The 19,972-nt window shown below is 40.0% G+C and overlaps 1 protein-coding gene across 1 annotated transcript; it reads left to right on the plus strand.

The window, feature by feature from the left end:
• The first annotated feature begins 696 nt into the window (after positions 1-696).
• On the plus strand, positions 697-17,517 carry LOC126458373 (protein FAM32A). Its single transcript, XM_050095349.1, has 3 exons — positions 697-850; positions 936-1,074; positions 15,360-17,517. The coding sequence occupies exons 1-3, from the start codon at positions 786-788 to the stop codon at positions 15,480-15,482; spliced, it is 327 nt and encodes a 108-aa protein (XP_049951306.1). The 5' UTR covers positions 697-785; the 3' UTR covers positions 15,483-17,517.
• Positions 17,518-19,972: the final 2,455 nt, after the last annotated feature.

Raw genomic sequence — 19,972 nt, forward strand, 5'->3', positions numbered from 1 at the left:
GTTTTACTTGAGCCAGAACTGCATTTTAAATGAGAGTGTCGGATTTTTTATAGAACTTAAATCACAGCCCTACAAGTTCTCGGAATTAGCTTTCCTTATCTGTAAATGTTACACATATGGATCTTCATTTACGAGGACTACGTTCATTACTTTGTTTGATGTTATTCGTGAGTAAATTCCACCTTCCAACCCAACATTTGTGCTTCCTCTTCTTCTAGTTGGATTCTTGGCTCAGTTGTAATACCATACCCTCAATGACAACACTAATGTCCGTACAAATAATACCAGCTTATTGGAAACATTGCCACGACAATTTTGATAGGAGCGTGTTAAAAACTGCTGAGGCGCCAGTGCCGTATTAGCCGTCAAGTCAATTGTGACATCACAAAAGTTGAATTTTGAATGTGGAAACCCCGCTTTAGCACTGACTGCAAAACCGTGGTCAGTAGCTCGTGGTCTTGTAGCTAGCGTTGCTGATTCTCGATCACGGGGACCCGGATTCGATTCCCGGCCGGGTCGGGACTTCCTCCTCTCGGAACTGGCTCTACATGTGTTTCCTTCATCGTTAATTCACTGACGTGCAAGATGCCGAAGTGACGTCGAATAAAAAGGCTTGCTCCAGGCGGCCAAATTCCCGAGAAAGGGGTATATCTTTGCAACGAGATCTATCCATGATAACATCTGTATCGGCGGAATGTCTTTGGTTGTGGAGTTTGTTTCTCGATTGTTCGTGCAGTTTACCAACGAGTAAGCAGCTTCTGTGGTGTACAGCGCAAAATTGTGAAATGTCAGAGTACGAAGTTGTCGCGAAAGGCCCATTGAAAATAAAAGGGGACGGTGGTGTGAAAAAGTGAGTATGTAACAAAGTGTCCCACGTGTGAAAGACTATTTAGGTAACTGTAGAATTGCTTGCTAATATTCATGTCCTACGTTAGGAAAAAGAAAAAGAAGGATCAGAAGAAATTGTTGGAACAAGTTCCTAAAATTATAGAAGTACCGAAGGAAGAAAAGCAAGTAAATGAAATTAAAAGAACAAAGGCAGAATTGGCATTCCTAAAGATGCAGGAAAAAATGGTATGTATATGCTTGCTCAGTACTGTTGTTTGTTCACGTGTTATATGTTATATTGTAGAACAATTAAGACAGAATCTGCCCGTTGTCATGTTGAATTCAGTTTTGTAGGCCCCTGTGTATATGTGAAGGAATAAACAGAAAAGTTTGACAAGTATGTTGTCATGTATGTAACTGCTGAGAACTGATCAGCTGTGATAAAAGCGATGAACTTATTGTTCAGTTTTCAATTTTTCTAACTGTATCGTCACAAATTTCAGGAAACAATTAAATCCCTTACAATATTCAGTGTATGGTCATTTGTGTGTACCAAGGAAAAAAGTTGACTATGAGCAGAACCCTATGTGACAACCTCTTCTCTACTTTAACGTTGACTTCATTTCTGTTACAATGTGCATGAAAGCATGCTCCCATTTAATCAAAGTATATACCCTCTGTACTTAATTTCGTATTTAATTGTGCAGCTACCTCATATAAACAGATAATTAGCATCAAAGGCAGGGCTACCTGTTAATCTAGTTGTGTGATCTAAAAGTTAAGCTGCAACCACTGTGCTGCATTCCATGTGGGCATGACAACCAGCAAGCTGTCTGTTTGCATGAATGGCCACTGACAAACTGTGGTCCGGAAACAAGTGGACCACCCTTTTGGTGAGCAAGTATCCCAACTTGACGTTCTTCATTTCAATGACTGCTTCACAACCTGTGCCATCCAGATCCTTCCCAGCTTTTCAGGATTGCACAGTTTGAAACTTCCCCTGCAATTTATTGTATGTACCCTAACTCTCCTAGCCTCAAACTTCAATAGTTGTTGCCCTTACCCATCTAGCCCTTTCCCCATCCCAGCACTACACAACCCTCTATTCCACCAACACACACTGTCTTTTTACTTCCCTCCTTTTCCACTACCACCCCACCCTCTGTCTAACCTCAGGACTGCACCTAGCTGTCCTGCCCTCTCTCCACCTTGTCACTGTATGCTCCAATAAGCAGCACTTTACCGTCCCCCACCCCCTATCCAGCTGTTCCTCCTCCTACCTCCCCCAGCCTCCTCCTTACCCTCACCACCTGGTTACCTCTCGTCATGTGCTGCTGCTCGCAGACTTGCTTCAGCTGCCAGAGACTGTGGTAGTGTGTGTGTGTGTGTGTGTGTGTGTGTGTGTGTGTGTGTTTTTTTTGTCTGTTTTCGACAAAGGCCTTTTTGGCTGAAAGCCCACTTTGTGACAGCCTTTTTTGTTGTGCCTGTCTGTGACTTAGCATTTCTGCTGTATGGTGAGTAGCAACTACCCTTTCACAATGGTTAATTTTGTGTGTTCATCATTTGATGCTAGGTATGAATCTAACCACTGATTTAACAGCTATTTGTTAGTGCTACGGTGGATGAGGACATGGCTGTGACTATAAAATTTCTATATAGCTCGTCATAGAATGTAAGCAGTGTCATTAGTTCGGCGAATTGAAGTAGTTGATATGTCACTGCTTCTCTAACCAGGGAGCAGGACATGTGATGGTGCCGCCATGATAAGACTTGGAGTTCCCTGGTTTGAAAAATCTGGTTGGCCTTGTAGATATTGTTTTGTTGACTTCTTATTGCTGTAATTGTTCATCTATTTGGCTTTGTTTGCAAGAAATTGCTGTCGGTGATAGGTGTGTTTTATTTTGGTTTTCTTTTTGTCACGAGGTTTGTTCAAAGATGGTACAGTATAGGAGAGCCTTAAACAGGGGGTTGAGGATAGTTGCAGGAATTGATGACTACTGTTCAGGAAGCCTAAGCACGAGAGGAATGATGTCTTGTGGGAACATAAGTGTGAAGGGGGAGAAGGGGGGGGGGTGTTGTATTTGATGCAGTTTTTAGGGTGGTGAGAGGTGTACTAAATAGATTTGGTTGGTCTAATTGAAGGATATATTGCAGAGGGTTCCACTATTGTTTACAATTCTTTTTCTTCGTACAGGGATTGTTTCAACATTTAACGCTGAGCCATAATGTAGAGTTTAATGGTTATGCAGCAGGGTCGAAAGGAATATTTGTGTGTGTGTGTGTGTGTGTGTGTGTGTGTGTGTGTGTGTGTGTGTGTGTGTGTGTGTGTGTGTGTGTGTGTGTTTGGTTGTTTATTTATTTTAAAAGTGGGGTAGTGGGATTGTTTGTGCACATAATTTTCTGTGAGATGTGGATGTCAAAATTTACGTTGGTGTTGTGGTCTGGGTTGCGAAACTTGCTACTAGTTGGTAGGAGCTGCCTTCTTGTTTGTCAGGATGGGCTCGATCCCCACCTGTGATGTCTTGGGGTGTTTTCTATAACTGTGAGATTGGAGTAATGCTGTGGCAGATGTAGAGAAAGAAATGGTGAACATAAACAATTTTTTAGTAATTCATACAGCTTGAACAGTCATCTCAGTGCGCACTCATTTTTGGCATGGTTTAGCATTCTTTCATGTTGTTCCAGCTTGTAGCAGGGAGTGTGGTAGATGCAGCATGTGACTTACATGCGCTGCTAGCAGTGTGGCAAACTGAATTAGCATTGCTACTACACTAGGAGCTGAGTCGACAGTAGTGGTCAAATACTGATTACGACACGGAGTGGGGAGCTAGAGGCAGTGACAGTGATATCTTCTCACTTGTAACAGGTTGTGGCGCATTGCACAGGGCCTGGCTTGGGACTAGGGAACAGGGGCAGGCAGTTGGTGGACTCTGGCAAAGAGGAGAGTTGCAGTAGAGATGATGATGATGGTGTTGGCTGCCAGGTGCCAGGGATTGGGCAGTCAAGCAGCGGCTGTTGGTTCAGAACTTGATGCAGGAGTGAGGGTGGTGACAGTTACGGTATGATCTCTGAGGCTGTCTCTGACACAGACTTGGTACAGCTACACTGCCCAACTAGGTGGTAATGGTGGCTGGTCCAGGAGAGGTTTAAATGCAGCTGCTCCGTGCTGACTTCGCAGAAGGGACTGCATTTCCATGTTAACTTCATGGAGGCTGGTAGATGTCCCATGTCGTTGCCATCTTGAAGTGGAGACTTTTGCTGAGTTGCTGTATTGGCAGATGCATTATCCAGGAATGACCAATATGTGAGTCTCAGTGACCTGTCCAAGGCACTGAGGATGGCTGTGTTTTATTCAGTTTTAACTCTCCCCCCTGAGAAAAATCTGGCTGCCAAATTCCCAGTGCAACACAAAAAATAGACATTTTTTTTGTGGTGTGCCAAGGTGATGGAGTCAACTCTATCGGATTTGCTGATTGTGTGTGTATTGATGTATAGTATAGATTTGTTATACTCTGTGATCATTCTTTATGTATAAGAACAATTGGCAGACTTTGGAGGTCATGGTCGGAAAAGAGATGAGGCCATGCGGTACCCAACTGTCCTCTATTGGTGAGGTGTAAGATGCAAAGGTGTGATGTACTGTGCTGCAGTTGCCACACTCCACCACTTTTGTTCGTGTTGCTGCAGGTATCATTGTGGTATATGGCATCCTCCCTATTGCCTGGGTGGCTGCTATGGTCAGACTGGCAGCTGATGTCAAGGGAATGCCGTTGTTCTGGCATGTTTTATGGCATCTTGGATCTTTTTTATGAGAGATTTGATAGTTGTCCAACTTTTCCATCTATGGTAGATCTATTGTTGGGTTTGTTTGTCTGTTAGGACACTGCGATACTGTTCCCAATCCATATGTATGTATCTTTCCTCGGAAAGTCGGCCAGGAGGTTCATCCTGCAGAACCTGCCTACTGTAGCACTGACCTGTGGTTTCATGTGAGACCCTGGACTTGGTCAAATGTCACATTGTCACCAATGTTTTTATTGATAACATGTCCAGGACATCTGGTCTGTGACCTGCCTTCGGGTGGCACTGTGGCACAGCCAGTTTTGGTTCTGTGCATGTTTTTTGAGGAGCTGGCACATTTGGCATGTGTTGCTTTGTAGTACGCAGACGTGCTACAGCTTGTGCATGCCTGTTTTCTAGACATGTTTTGTGTTTCCGTCATATTTGCATAGGTGCTCTTGTTCATTTCCTTCCTCGGGAATTCTATCTCATGTGTCCATATTTGGATTTCTGGGGGTGAGGTGTTTAGTGTGGGAGTATTTGGCTTGGTTGGGATGTGCTTGAGACCACTCACCACAGTATGAAGTTATGGGCCATCCGGTGTGGCTGTATCGGGTGCCAGCTTAGTGTTCAGCTATATGTTCTGCATTGTGAACCCGTATTTTGTCAGGGTATAGACTTTGGGGGAGAGGGATCAGTCTTTTCCTGTCCATGAGTGCTGACTTGTCCCATTGCAGCAGAGGCCAAGACTCTACAGCATGCCCTAAACACCAGCTGCCCTAAAATTCTAGCTTTCTGGAATATCTTGTCTGAAGTATCTCATTTGGCCTACAGAAACACAGCTTTACTCTCTTCAATGCTGATGGCAGCAGCTCTGCAGCTGTTCAGTATAGAAAGGGCTGCAACATTTTTCACCCACTGTGTTGCAAGCTTCGTTGACTGAAAACATTTTGTGCAGAACCTGTTTTTTGGAGTGAAACTGTGATTCAAACTTTGGTGACATCTAATTCATCCACTGTGACACATTGCCCTTTGCACTATTTACACTATCTCGTAACCATTGAAACCCATCATCACTTCAGCTCTCACTATGTCATATTAGTAGCGTCACTTCACATCTAGGGAAGGGAATGGGCTCAGGAAGGTATTCTAACCCACTTATTGTTTGTATGCTAAAATTCACGTTTCTCACATTTTCTTGTTACATACATGTAACAGCTTGAATAGAGGCCTCATATGTAACATGAAGACTATCACATGATCTCTATCGCTAATACAAAAAAATCCAGGAACTCCTTAACCTATACAGTTCTCTTTTCATTAATCTATATGCATACTATCCTGTTCCCTTATCACTGTGACCTAGCAAATAATGAAAATATGTACAAAAGGAAGGGAGTTTCATGCAGCTTCTGCCACAAAGTTTGTTTTGGATTGCTTGGGAAATAGTGACGGACTTTCGGGTGTTTTGGTTGGATCTGTGTTTGGGAAGAGGAAGTTTGAAAGAAGTAATAATAATGTTTCCGATGAATGGGTATTGGCAGCATGGAGAGGAAGTGAGTAGTGCTTTGTTCAAGTTGTTCAGAAAAGAAGTATGTGCTTCTCAATGTGATAAAAATAGTATATGGTATATGGCACAGCAGTAATTTCATATTGTGTCCAATCATCCAACTGCCTCTCTGATGGTTTTGTGTACTTGTCTGTGACTCGGAGCTCCAGACACATGTACACACACACTAATATCAAAGTGGGGCACAGTTTGCTGTAAAGTGCTGCTTGCATGGAATGAACCTGTGCAAAAATATGTTTAACTCTTATTTATTTGAATATATGTGGAGGAGGAATGGATTGAGGAATTAATACATTTATGATGTTTACGGAAGTTGTCGCCCAGCCCTTCTCCCATGAACCATGGACTTTGTTGAGGTAGTGTGGTTTCAATGTCTCAGTGATGCAGGTAGCTGCGCTGTAGATACAACCACAATGGAGGATGTTTGTTGTGAGTCGAAATATGTGGTTCCTGAAGAGGGGCAGCAGTATTTACAGTAACTGCTGGGGCAACAGTCTGGATGATTACCTGATCTGGTGTTGTAACATCAGCCACATGTTCTTGCTGTGCTGGTGCTGTGAATGGTTGAAAGTAATAGGAAATTACAGCCATTTATTTCACCACGGGCCTGCAGCTGTTCTGCGTGGTCTAATGGTGGTGATATCCTCTCGGGTAAAATATTCTGGAGATAAAATAGTCCCCCATTTGAATCTTTGGATTGGAACTTTGTTGGATGGTGGTGTCATCGTCAGGAGGAGGGGGGGGGGGGGGTCTTATGGGTCAAGAGTGTGGAATGTTAGATCCCTTTATCAGATATGTAGGTTCGAGAATTTAAAAATGGAAATAAATAGGTTGATGTAAGATATAGTGGGATTTAGTGAAATTTGGTGGCACGAGGAACAGGACTTCAGGTCAAGTGAGTACAGTGTTATAGAAATACTAGCTCAAATAGGTGTAATGCAGGAGTACGTGTAATAATGAATAAGAAAAAGGGAATGCGAGTAAGCTACTATGAACAGCATAGTGAACACATTATTGTAGCCGAGATAGAAATGAAGCCAACATTCACCACTGTAATTCAAGTAATGCGAGTAAGCTACTATGAACAACATAGTGAACATATTATTGTAGCTGAGGTAGAAATGAAGCCAACATCCACAACAGTAATTCAAGTTTACACGCCAAGTAACCGTGCATATGATGAAGAGATTAAAGAAATTTATGATGAGACAAAAGAAATCATTCAGCTAGTTAAAGGAGATGAAAATTTAATTGTGGTGGGGGACTGGAATACAGTTGTGGAAAAAAGAAAAGGTTTAGTAGTAGGTGAATATGGACCGGGGGGGGGGGGGGGGGGATGAAAGAGGAAGCCATCTGTTATAATTTTGCACAGAACATAATTTAATCATCACTAATGCTTAGTTTAAGAATCGTGAAAGAAGGTTGTATACACGGAAGGTACCTTGGAGGCACTGGAAGGTTTCAAGTTGATTGTATAGTGGTAAGACAGAGATTTTGGTGCCAGATTTAGAACTGTAAGACATTTCTAGCTGCAGTTGTGGCTCTCGACTGTTACAATTTATGAGCCGATTAAATTAATTACGTTTATTGTAGATTAAAACTGAAGAAATTGCACAAAGCTAGGAAATTGAGGAGACTGTATCGAATAAGTTGAAAGAACCAGAGATATTTGAGAGTTTCACTGGGAGCAAAAAATGAACAGGAGAAATGAATACAGTAGATGATGACTGGGTAGCTCTGGGGGATGAAATAGTGGAGACAGTTGATGATGAAATAGATAAAAAGACAAGGCTTAGTCAAAATCCTTGAATATCACAAGATACACTGAATTTAATTGATGAAAGGAGGCAATGTAAAAATGCCAGCAAATGAAACAGGTGGAAGGGAATACAAATGTAGAAGTAGGTGAAAGGGAATACAAATATATATACAAAAAAGATTGACAGGAAGTGCAAAGTGGCTAACGATGAATGGCTAGAGGACAAATGTAAGGCTATAGAAGCATATATCATAGGGGAGAAAGAGAGACTGCCTACAGAAAAATTGAAGAGGCCTTTGTAGAAAAGAGCAGCAGTTGCATGAATATCAAGAGCTCAGACGACAACCAGTACTAAGCAAAGAAGGGAGAGCTGCAAGGTGGAAGTTGTATATAGAGGGACTACACAAGGAAAATGAACTATAAGGCAATTTTACAGGAAGGGAAGAAGACATAGATGAAGATGAGATAGGACGTGTGGTATCGTGAGAAGAATTGGACAGAACACTGAAAGACCCAAGTCAAAACAAGGCCCCTGGAGTAATGACAATTTGTTGGAAATACTGATGCCCTTGAGAGAACCAGCCATGACAAAACTATTCCACCTGGTGTGCAAGATCTAATAGACAGGTGAAGTACCTTCAGACTTCAAGGAGAGTGTAAAAATTCCAGAAAAGAAAGCAGGTGCTTGATGGGTGTGAATATTACCAAACTATCAGTTTAGTGAGTCATGGTTGCAAAATACTGACAGATTCTTCACACAAGAATGGAAAAACTGGTAGAAGCAGACCTCACAGAACATAAGTTTGGATTCAAGAGAAATGTCGGAATGCACCCTAAGACACCTAGAAGATAGGCTAAGGAAAGGCCTTTATAGGCCTAGAGAAAGTTTCTGACAGTGTTGATTGGAATACTGTCTTTGAAAAGTCTGAAGGTAGCATGAGTAGAATACAGGGAACGAAGGGCTATTTACAGCTGGTACTGAAACCAGACGGCAGCTACGAGTCAAGAGGCATGAGAGGGAAGCAGTTGTTGAGAAGGCAGTGAAATGAGCTGATGCTACGCCATAAATAAAGAATTTATTAATTAATTAGCTTGCTTACTTTTGACTTTGACATAGATAAAGACAGGTACTGCATTAAAAAAACTCTTTTTGGATTTTTTGGCTAGATACATACATTATAAAAAATTTTGCCTGTCTAATACAAACGATCTGTGAAAAAATTTGACTATAGATGAATGTGTTTTCTTCATCGCTGCTGTAAGGAGAAAACGGGATAGGCAGTAGTGAGTTGGCAGTCGGAGTTTTCTGGTTCTCCGTTTCTCAGAGAACACTAGGCAAGTTGGAAAAAACTGCTACAACTCGTGATGAAGATGCCGTCTCCCTTAGCAGCTACAGTATTTAGTCACTGTAAAATTTTCTTTTCAGGAAACACTTTCAGAATGATAACGTTTAACAACAGTGGCAGTATGACGCTTAGGGAACGTCTTGGACGTACAAGCTGACTGCAAAATATTGCACGTCATTTGGAGTGTGGTAGTAGCAGATCTGTCCAGTATTGTTAATTCGCAAAGAAATCACTATGCACCATATTGCTAAACACACTAATAATTTTTATGAAGGCCCAAGGATCCAACATCAAATAAATGTTTGTAAACGATATGTACCTTTTTCAAGAATTAAATTTTTATTCTTGATAATTGAGATTACAAGTTGACCTCTGCATTTCAAATTACTTCTGTGTGCAAACTTATCTCCAGCAATTACAAGAAAACATAATGCTTTTTTTTCCACAGCAAAGAGCATTGTCTCAAAGTATGGTAGCGCATCATCGCTGGTACTCGCAGCAAGAATATTACAATCATATTACATTACGTAGGGACATTACAGCAGTGAGACAGGGTTGTAGGCTATCGCTAGTGTTACTCAATCTGTGCATTGAGCAAGCAGTAAAGAAAACCGAAGAAAAATTTGGAGAAGGAATTAAAGTTCGGGGAGAACAAATAAGAACTATGAGGTTTGCCACTGACACTGTAATTGTGTCAGAAACAGCAAGACTTGAAAGAGTAGTTGAATGGAATGGACAATGTCTTGAAAGGATGATATAAAATGAACATCAAAGAGGGTAATGCAGTGTAATAGAATTCAATCAGGTAATGCTGAAGGAATCATTTTAGGAAGTGAGAGACTAAAAGTAGAAGATGAGTTTTGCTATTTGAGCATTAAAATAACCGATGATGGCCAAAGTAGGAAGTAGACTGACAGTGGCAAGAAAAGTGTTTCTGAAGAAGAGAAATTTGTAACATCAAATGTAGAATTAAGTGTTAGGAAATCATTTCTAAGGGTATTTGTCTGGAGTGTAGCCTTGTATAGAAGTGAATCGTGGGCGATAAACAGTATAAACAAAAAAAAGAATGGAAGCTTTTGAATTCTGAGTATTAGATTGGTAGATCGAGGAGGTACTAAACAGAATTGGGGAGAAAAGAAATCTGTGGCAAAACTTGACTAAAAGAAGGGATCAGTTGATAGGACATGTTCTTAGAGATCAAGGGTAGTGTGCGGATGAAAGTTGTCGAGAGAGCCCAAGAGATGAATACAGTTAACAGACTCAGAAGCCTATAGGTTGCAGTAGTTGTTTGAAGAAGAGAGGCCTGCACAGGACAGAATAGCATGGAGAGCTGCTTTAAACCAGTCTTCAGACTGAGGTCCACAACAGCATGGAAACTATTTCCAAAATTTACAGTCCAGAATAAAGTTCTGATTTTTGTTCTATATTGTTACTACTGCCATTAAAACAACTTTTTAGGCTAAACTTAAGTATAGTATTGAAAGAAAGTTGGCAACACTAATTGGGGGGGGGGGGGGGTTAAGTGGCAGCTTAAGCAGATTATGTGCAAACTAGTGACACAAACCAATTGATGTAGCACCTATTTTTCTACATTTACAGATTTGCATTGTTTTAATATATACCAACATGTTTAAATTGACTCCGTATGTATTCCTAAGTTTCAGGAGTTATGTTAATTTGTTACTTCATTTTTTTGTGATTATGTTAAGATTTCTAAGATTGCGATTAGGCTGATAGCCAAAAGCATGATTTAAATTCCTACAATTAAAATTAGCAGCAATAACATTACAAAATTGCTTCTGAGAAATATTTTGTCATATTTTCTAGTGACAACATTCAGGATCTTCCTCGTCACAGATATTTCAATATGTGAACTACGTTTATTTATGTAGCATATAATGTTACGAAATAGCAACGTCTTTGGCTACCGACACGGAACTCAGGATTCATTGTGTTCATTTACCACTATTCTCTGTGTAGTTACTAACTTCAGCATGCAGCGTAAGAGCCAGTGCACATTTACCTAATGATTTGTAAAGAAATTGAGGCCAGAACTTGGCTATGTCAAACACAGATAATGATTTGAAAATTGTCATCATTGCAAGATGCTTTCTGCGATTAAGTTTATTGGACATAACATTTACCTGCCCACACGATTTTTTTCTGTTGTAGGCTCTACCAAATGACCTGTTTTGATATGAATAACAACCCAATGTTTGGGAAGTAAAGCTGTGAGAATGGGTCATGTGTCGTACCTGGAAAGGCCAGCCACAATGAGCATTGCCCAGGAAACACAAAGTTCCAGGTAGGGGTTTTGGTGCAGAACAAAGTTTTAAGCAGCCAGGAAGTTTCGAAACAGAGCACAGTCTGCTGCAGGGTGAATGATTGATCCTGGAAACTCGTATGCTGGAATATGTTTGGATGTGGTGGTCAGTAAAATGGCAATGAGTTGAGTAAGAAATGAAATCCTCAAAGTAGTTACCTCCCATCATATAACAGGAGTGGACCATGTGGAAAGCCCAGAAATGTAATTGCAGTGGAGTGGCTGTGACCGGAATCAGGAGAAGAAAAAGGGCTGTATGAGCAGGTGCAAACCATGTCCAATAAACAGAATTGCAGCCCAGGTCAATTACCTAGGAAGTTCACAAGATTCCTTTTCAATCTTAACCTGATTTTTGGTGCCTGCTGATCATGCAATGGGTTTTCTTCATTCCAGCTTGTTGATCACTATATTGGTTTCAAAGTCCCTTCACACTAATGAGGGTGCTATTCTGAATAATATATGCAGGTTGCCCATTGCTGATAGTTTAAGCATCTCCTCATAATTTGACAGCTTTCATTTGTTGCAGTGTCAATATGTTTCGGCATGCACAGACCAGTATTACTCTGGGGACACGCATTCTACTGCTAAAGATTTGCAGAGCGATAGTGTATACTCTCAACTGTAAATTGACATGGAGGCTGTCATCTTGGTGCTATTGTCAGTGTGGTGATCGCAAAGAAGGCTGTGTAAATAATGTGAAGAATTGGAGGAAATGGTGCATCATCAGCCAAGTGACGATACCCTGCATTAAAATAGCACCAAACATTTTGTCTTTGTGCCCAAGTATATGGGAATGCTGTAACCGTCCTTGGTGGCGATCCCTGACACTTCCAGGGCTTGAGTGGTGCCCAGAGCACCCGTAATGAAATGCTCGTACATTGAAATCAAGATTTTATCTTATCAGGACAAAAGCATTAGGAGTGAACAAAGCAATAGCATCTGAGTTTGTCGAGTACAGGGCATCTTGATCTAATGCAGTAATGTTGTGGCACATCAACACTTATGTCATCTCATTATGTAGGAAAGTTCTGTTGAATCTAAATATTTTAGGAGTTAGGAAGACCATTCACCAAAAAGAAGCATTGAGTTGTCAACAGGTGCAATAAAAAAAAAGAAGACAGAAAACGTCTTAGCTTTTGGAGTAATCCTTCCATATTCATGTGTGTGCATGGCGGACGTGCATGTGTCCTCTACATAGTTCCAGGAGCACAATTTGGCAGGTGGACTACTGTGGGGGTGGGGTTGTGTCAATTTGGTGTGAAGAAGGGTTGCAGGTACACAACTAATTGCCCAGAAGGAGGCAGCCGGTTTGCTCGCTAGGTGTGCGGAGAGGGAGAGTTGACAGGTGCAATTGGCTAGGCATGTGATCCATGGCTGTCATATGAGAATCCTGTTGCCCACTAGGCCGATGGTCTCGCAAGGGCATTCACAGACAGGCACTACCACCCAAACCTAGTCTGAAAACAGATTTCCTGTGCCATATCCCCACACATACGTAATCTCCCCACTACCCCCCAAGGAACAATCACTTTCATCATCCAGTATCACCCTAGATTGGAAAAACTGGTCAGTATTCTTCACCAGGGCTTTGATTATTTATCAACTTGCCCTGAAACGAGGGACATCCTAACCAAGATCCTCCTCACCCCTCCCAAAGCAATGTTCTGTCACGTTCCCAACCTACACAACATCCTAGTCCTTACTTGTGCTACTCCTACTCCCAACCCCTTGCCACAGGCATCATATCCCAATCCACCCACCCAACACTTCCTACTCTGGTCCTGATACAGGCTTTTCTACTGCATCAGAAGTCAGATCAGTCCACTACATCAGAAAAATCATTGCACACCATTTTATGTCAGTATGACAACCAAGCAGCTGTCCACCAGAATGAATGGCCACCACCAAACTGTGGCCAAGAACAAAATAGACCACCAGGTCGCACAACATGTGTGATTTCAATTACTGCTTCAAAACCTGGGTCACATGGATCGTTCTCTCCACCTCCAACTTTTCTAAACTACAGGTGGGATGCAACCCATCCTTTGCTCCCAGAACCATCCAGGCTTCAATCTCTGTTAACTGACTGTCCCCACTTGCTCCCCTCCCATTTCACTTCTCCATGTCAGTCTGCAGCTCGTGGTCTAGTGGCCAGTGTTGCTACTTCTGGATCACGAGGTCCTGGGTTCGATTCCTGGCTGGGTTGGGGATTTTCTCTGCCCAGGGATTGGGTGTTTGTGTTGTCCTCATCATTTGTGAAATTAGCTAGATTGGACTGTGTACAGATTGAGAATTTGTGCGGGTGCTGATGACAGCACAGTTGAGTACCCCACAAACCAAACCATCATCTTCATGATCACCATCATCATCTCTTCATGTCACCTTCATCATGCACCATTCCCCTCTGAAATTTGTGGATCATATGCCTAGCAGATTCACCTGCCAACTCTCCCTTCCTGGGTTCTTAGTGTGCAAACCACCTGTCTCACTGGAAGCAATTAGCTACTTACCTGCAACACCTCTTCCTGCCTCCCACCTCTCACTCCCTCTACCCATCCCGCCTGTGACAACCTCCACCCCACCGTAGTCCACCTGCTGAACTACGCTCCTGGCATTGTGCATCCAGCCAGCACTGTGCAGGGGCAAATGACTTTCAGAAAGTTTGGGACGAGACCCAGTTTAATGTGCAGTGGAAATAGCTATAAATTTTTGGGGTCAATATGAGTAGTGTACACAACATTCTTAAAATTGTGACAGTAGTTCATTCCAAGTAGGCCATATTTCACCATAATGTTTTTTTTCTGTCTCTGTTGGTTCACTCACATAAAAAGCAGCAGTGGCCAGGATGCTGAGAAGTACTTCAGTTACCATTAGCTCTCCACATACATGCCTTGTGTATTCCTTTTATGGGATAAGTGTGCGTAACAGTTTCAAGTTTTTATGTATCTCCTTCAGATAGACTTCGTGAGCAATCGGAGCAGAAGGAAATGGGTACCAGTAGTGGAGAAACACTGTTTTCATACTAACATTGTGGGAATCTATGGACAAGCACCATTTATTTACACTGAAACCATAGCCGAAACTCTCCAGAAAAGACTTGATATCATTACAAAAAACTGACTTTCTTGGAGAAATACTCAGAAAAAGCAGCATGGTGCTCATGATAAACATTCGCTTTTGTATCATAAGGAAGAAGATTTCATCCTTTTAATCATGAAGCTAAAATCTCGGCCTACTATTTTGACAAATTTAAACCAGAAACAAGACTGTTCAGATACCCTTAAGACAAAAATGGGGCTGCATATTTCCTTCACGGGGGGTGTTTGTCCTGGTTGCTGACTTGATTTTAGGTGTAAAAACTGTAACACTTCTTTATAAGAGGATTAAGCTTGTGTTTTTGGGATTTCAAAGTTAACTCTCCACAGATATAACAAAAATAATGTACAGTACTTACACAGGTGAAGCATTCCTTGTTCTGAATTAACACAAATCTACGTGAGCGTAGAACACAATAATTACCAACAATTGTCATAAACTTTGTGCTGAGATGATAGTAACAAAAAAGTGAATCTGTGTTCAAGTACAATTCATCAGTGGTGAATTATGTGCAGAATTGCCTAAATTGTGTCTTAATAGGGGGTACTTGTTCTGCAATTTGATGTCAAACCTGTTTGGCACAACATTTTATAGGTATTGGTTGTAAGTTGCGAGAATGTTTGGAAACCCAAATAACTTTTCATTTTTTTCTTTCAGCAAAAAGAACGCATTAAGCAGAAGGCTTCTATGACACACAAGCAGCGTGTTGAGGAATTCAACCGGCATCTGGACAGTCTGACGGAGCACTTTGACATCCCAAAAGTCAGTTGGACGAAGTAGAACAAATTCTTTGTTTTGGACATATCCATATGTTGCTCGCATATTTGTTTGCTCACTCATCTTATGCAAGGTGGTGTGGTGCAATGTTAACCTGTCATTTGATGTGAACACATGAACATCATTATTCCATAGTGGTATATGGAAAACAGTTATGAAAATGTGTGAAGTTTGTGTAAAGAAAAAAATGTTGGTATTTATTGTACAGTAAGGTTTATAGGACTGGTCTCACTTAACAGCAGCTTGCAACCTTGCTACTTAAGTAACAACTTCTGGAAGCTGACGATAGGATGTAAATAACAGTAAATGTCTATGGTAGTAAGCAAGTTACAAGAGAGAATTTCCATAAATATAATTTGTGTTTAAAATTTTAGTCTTGGAAGACACATGTTTTCCTGATGCACTTACAGTATACATTATGAAACATTTGCAACCACTTTGTTGTTGCCTGAAACTAGAATGAAAATGCATGCTATTTTGAAGTATTGTAAGTAAAAAATTTCCTGTCTTACAATGTTGTGTTTTCTTTGACAAGCTAGCTACAGTATATATGCCTTGAGTACTCTAAAGGTCACTAACACTTTAACTGCATTTCAAAGCGTTTGTTGGTGTGGTTGCATTGCAATCAGAAAAATCAGTCTTCCCAACACAGAAAATGCATTATAATCTAGAAAATGTTTTTGTTATGTTTATGTTGTACAACAGCTTATGTTTTTAAGTTTTTGAAGTGAGGTTTTGTTCAACTGAAGAAACTAGAACTTGATACAGATATAGAGCTCTTTGTTTTGGACAGTTAATCTTCTATAAAAAAACTGACTGAAAGTTGTCCAAGGTTTATAATGAGTCTTCACTCTTCATTATCAGCAGTTAAGAAATCACAGTCAAACGTGACTATGTTGTTCCAGAAACTGAAAGTTAAAATATAGTATTATGTCTAGTGAGTTTCATGTCAGCTGTTCTTATGTCATGTAAAACTGTTATGATGACTTTCACAGTGACTGAACTCATGAAGAAATAAAACAAAGTGCGTAAACAAGTAATTTACTGGAAGTTTCAGGTAGGTCTGAAAGCAAAGAAAGTGAAAGAAAAAACTCAAGACAGTAGAGTAAGGAGCTTGACAATAGAGCAAGGAGCTGTGTATTGCACATAAATGATTTGGTATATGAATGTGTAGATAAATTTTCATGACTCTTCAGAGTGTGGTTGAACAAGGAATATTTGCTGGAAACTCTTTGATATAGAGGCCAGTACATGCATAAATATGCACAGTAATAATTACAAAGTGGGTAAAAGCCTTGACAAATGATACTTGCAGCTACCTGCAACAATAATTGATTTGCAGTTAAAAGTTAGGCATTGTGTCAACATGAAACTTCTGTTTAATTACCTTACATACTATTAATGTATGCACTGCATAGCATCAGCAAAATTGTTTCAAAATTCAGTTTTAGTGGTCTGTGTTCTTAAACAAGAGCTGTCCTGAGAATGTGGAAATTCAGGTGAGAGATTTATCACAGAAATACTTTAAACAAAAACAACAACAGTGTTTCACAACTGTTAGATGTTGGAAGAAATTTATTAAAATATGTCATGTGATTTCATCTCATTCTCATGAATTTCTCTGGAAGAAATGTATATTAGTCCTTTATATCATAAGTGTTAACAAATAAAGTATTTTTGTTTTATCTTAATTTTTGTAAATGGTATGCCCCTTTGAAAAATTTATATTTTGTAAATAACTCATAAAGCAGTAGAGAACAAAAAATATAACTATTAAACCAAAAGTATTGGAGACCTGGCAGATGTTTTGTGTTAATCTCTCCATTAGTGTGTTGAAATTTAGTTCACACCTGCACACTTATGGGCTTCCTTTAACTTACAAATTTGAGATGAAAACATGAAATTTAATTTTTCCTTTTAACAATCTTTTTCTAATTTGGAAAGTCACAGAACACTATATTTTCTGTTATATTACCAGATACTACTGATGTAATTATAAAAAGTATTGTTCTCTGCTCCAGCTATCTGTATTATGTAAATATTTATTACTAAAAATGTTAAAAATTGCATTTTTGTGAGTTTTTATGAATTATATACTTGAACACCCCCACCCAAAAACTTTTGAGAATTTTACAAAGTATTGTTGGCTAATATGTTAGTAGTCAGTGCAAACACAGTGGGCAATATTTTTCTGTGTAAAGTTTTAAAAAATTTTCAAAATTCTGCATCAGTTAATTTCTATTGTAAAATATGCATGTTGGCAACACTGTTTCCAGCACTCTTCTGTTTACAACAAATGAGTAGGAACTTGCACATAAACCATTCTGCTTTGAGTTTTGTGTTTGGTTTGAACTTTTTGTTAGATACAATGTCAGTAAGGAAATACGATAGTGAAAGAGTGGGGCGTGTGAACTATGAAAAGTACAAACAAGAAGGTGTTGTTGGAAATCTGTCAGAGGCATTGCAGAAATATCTTGGTCCTTGAGTAAGTTCAGTATTAACATAACATCCACTGTGGAGGAATTGATACACTGACTACAAGAAGAAATTTAGTGACAACCCACCTGAACAATCATCATAACCCTTATGTGAAGAAGACAGTGCAGATGTTTATATTCCTGGGTGTGAAGCTGTTGATGCATAGGTTGCTAACATTTCTGCTGTAGCCCCTACTATATCCCCCCTTAAACGTCCAGGAGAGGTAAGAAACACAAGAAGAAAACAGTATATAAAAAGAAAAATGGAAGAAATTGAAACAAGCTTTACACAAGCAACATCTCTGAAACTTTGTGAAATGTATAATGTAGATGTACTTGGTGCAGAACCTGAAGATAGAGATATGTGCACGAAATGTGATGCGTGCTTTCAAAACAGAACTACTGCTGTCTCAGCAGCCATCTGTACTGAGAAGGTACAGTTACTGACACTGATACCAAGTAGCTACTCTAAACAGCAGATACGGAAATACATACCCACACCCTCACATTATTTGAAATCAAAAACTCATAAAATAAAGAATGAGAAAGGTATTTGGCATGCTCAGGTTCTTACTGTGGGCATCCGTTGTAAGATGATATGCTTACTGTTGCCCTAGAATATTATCTAAGTAATGACAAAGATTGCAGCAGCAAAGTCCTAACCAGGCTGATGTTACCTTGTTTCCGAAAATGGTGAAAAAGATAAAAAGATATATGACAAGATAAATAAGAGAAGCATATCTTCTAATGAAAAAGGTGAACCCAAATTTAAAAATTGGTCTCTCAAAATTCTTTTCCTTGTAACCAAAATGCATAAAATGCCAGCCAGTGAAAGGAAGTATGCACATTTATTTGCTCCGTTAATTTGTACCTTATTTGTTTTGCCATAAGCAGTGCCACAGGAAAAAAATACACATAGATAGATCTGATGCTTTTGTGTGCACGTCAAGATGGGCGAGGTAAATGTTGGTTACAGAAGTGTGCAATGCATTCTGGTGCTGAATTGATGACTGTTGAAGCATTACACCCTCAGGATACTGACAATGATGTAATCTATGTACTGTGGGAGGGAGGAGAGTGGGTGAATAAGACAGTAGAACCAGAGAAGTTTGTCACAGAGGTTAAGCGTTGGGTCATGAAAGGAATAGCTTACCATCATATCCGGAGGATTCAGAGATGGCCATAGCAGAAGTAAAATCAGCCACATCCCAGAATACTGACACATAAGTTCTTTATTTTGACTTTGCTGAGAACTGGTCTGTTGCTTTGCAGAACAAGATTCAAAGTTATCACTGGTACATATCACAGGTATCAATATTCACATGTGTTGCTCATGTCCTTGGAACATCACACTGTTTCTCTGTTGTCAGTAATCTCTTTCATGACAGTGCACATGGCTGCTACACTGTCAGCATGATAACTGATGACAAAGCATCTAGAGGCTATGCATTTCCTAAACGTGTATGTGACTGTTGCTGCAGCATCTCATTTTAAAAACCAATTTCAGCTTTATGAGCTTGGTCAACAATGTAGTGCAGGAATTAAGACAAAAAATTGATATTTTCAGCAACAGGTCATGGAAAAAGTGCCTGTGATGGGGTAGGAGGTCTCTGTAAGCATCTTGGAACAAGATGTAATCTCCAGCATGAAGCTTTTGAAGCTATGAGATGCTACTAGATTGGTACACACCATATCAACATTAGTAACAAACACAAAACTCTTAATTCTAAATGTAAAATGTTCCAGTTAAAACTCATGTCCACACATTTCCGCAAACTATCAAAAAAAGCCAAAACTTGGAGACATCCAAATCCAGACCTAGGAGAATTTCAACTGGATCATGTAGCCATATCTAAAAGGTATATCACGGAAATTATGCACATTAAAATAGAAATGGAGGAATTCAACTCGGATCATTATCTCTCTCAGATTAAAATAAAGTTTCTTCCATCTGAAACAAAAAAGGCGACCAAGAAAGTGATCAGATACAACACCAGTACAGCTAATATCACAAAA

This window comes from Schistocerca serialis, chromosome 2, assembly GCF_023864345.2.
Source record: "Schistocerca serialis cubense isolate TAMUIC-IGC-003099 chromosome 2, iqSchSeri2.2, whole genome shotgun sequence".
Lineage (NCBI taxonomy): Eukaryota > Metazoa > Arthropoda > Insecta > Orthoptera > Acrididae > Schistocerca > Schistocerca serialis.

Coding starts and splice junctions, on each gene's coding strand:
- LOC126458373 (XM_050095349.1), top strand. CDS start 786: ATGTCAGAGTACGAAGTTGTCGCGAAAGGCCCATTGAAAATAAAAGGG. Junction 851..935: donor GGGGACGGTGGTGTGAAAAA/GTGAGTATGTAA, acceptor GTCCTACGTTAG/GAAAAAGAAAAAGAAGGATC. Junction 1,075..15,359: donor TAAAGATGCAGGAAAAAATG/GTATGTATATGC, acceptor TTTTTCTTTCAG/CAAAAAGAACGCATTAAGCA.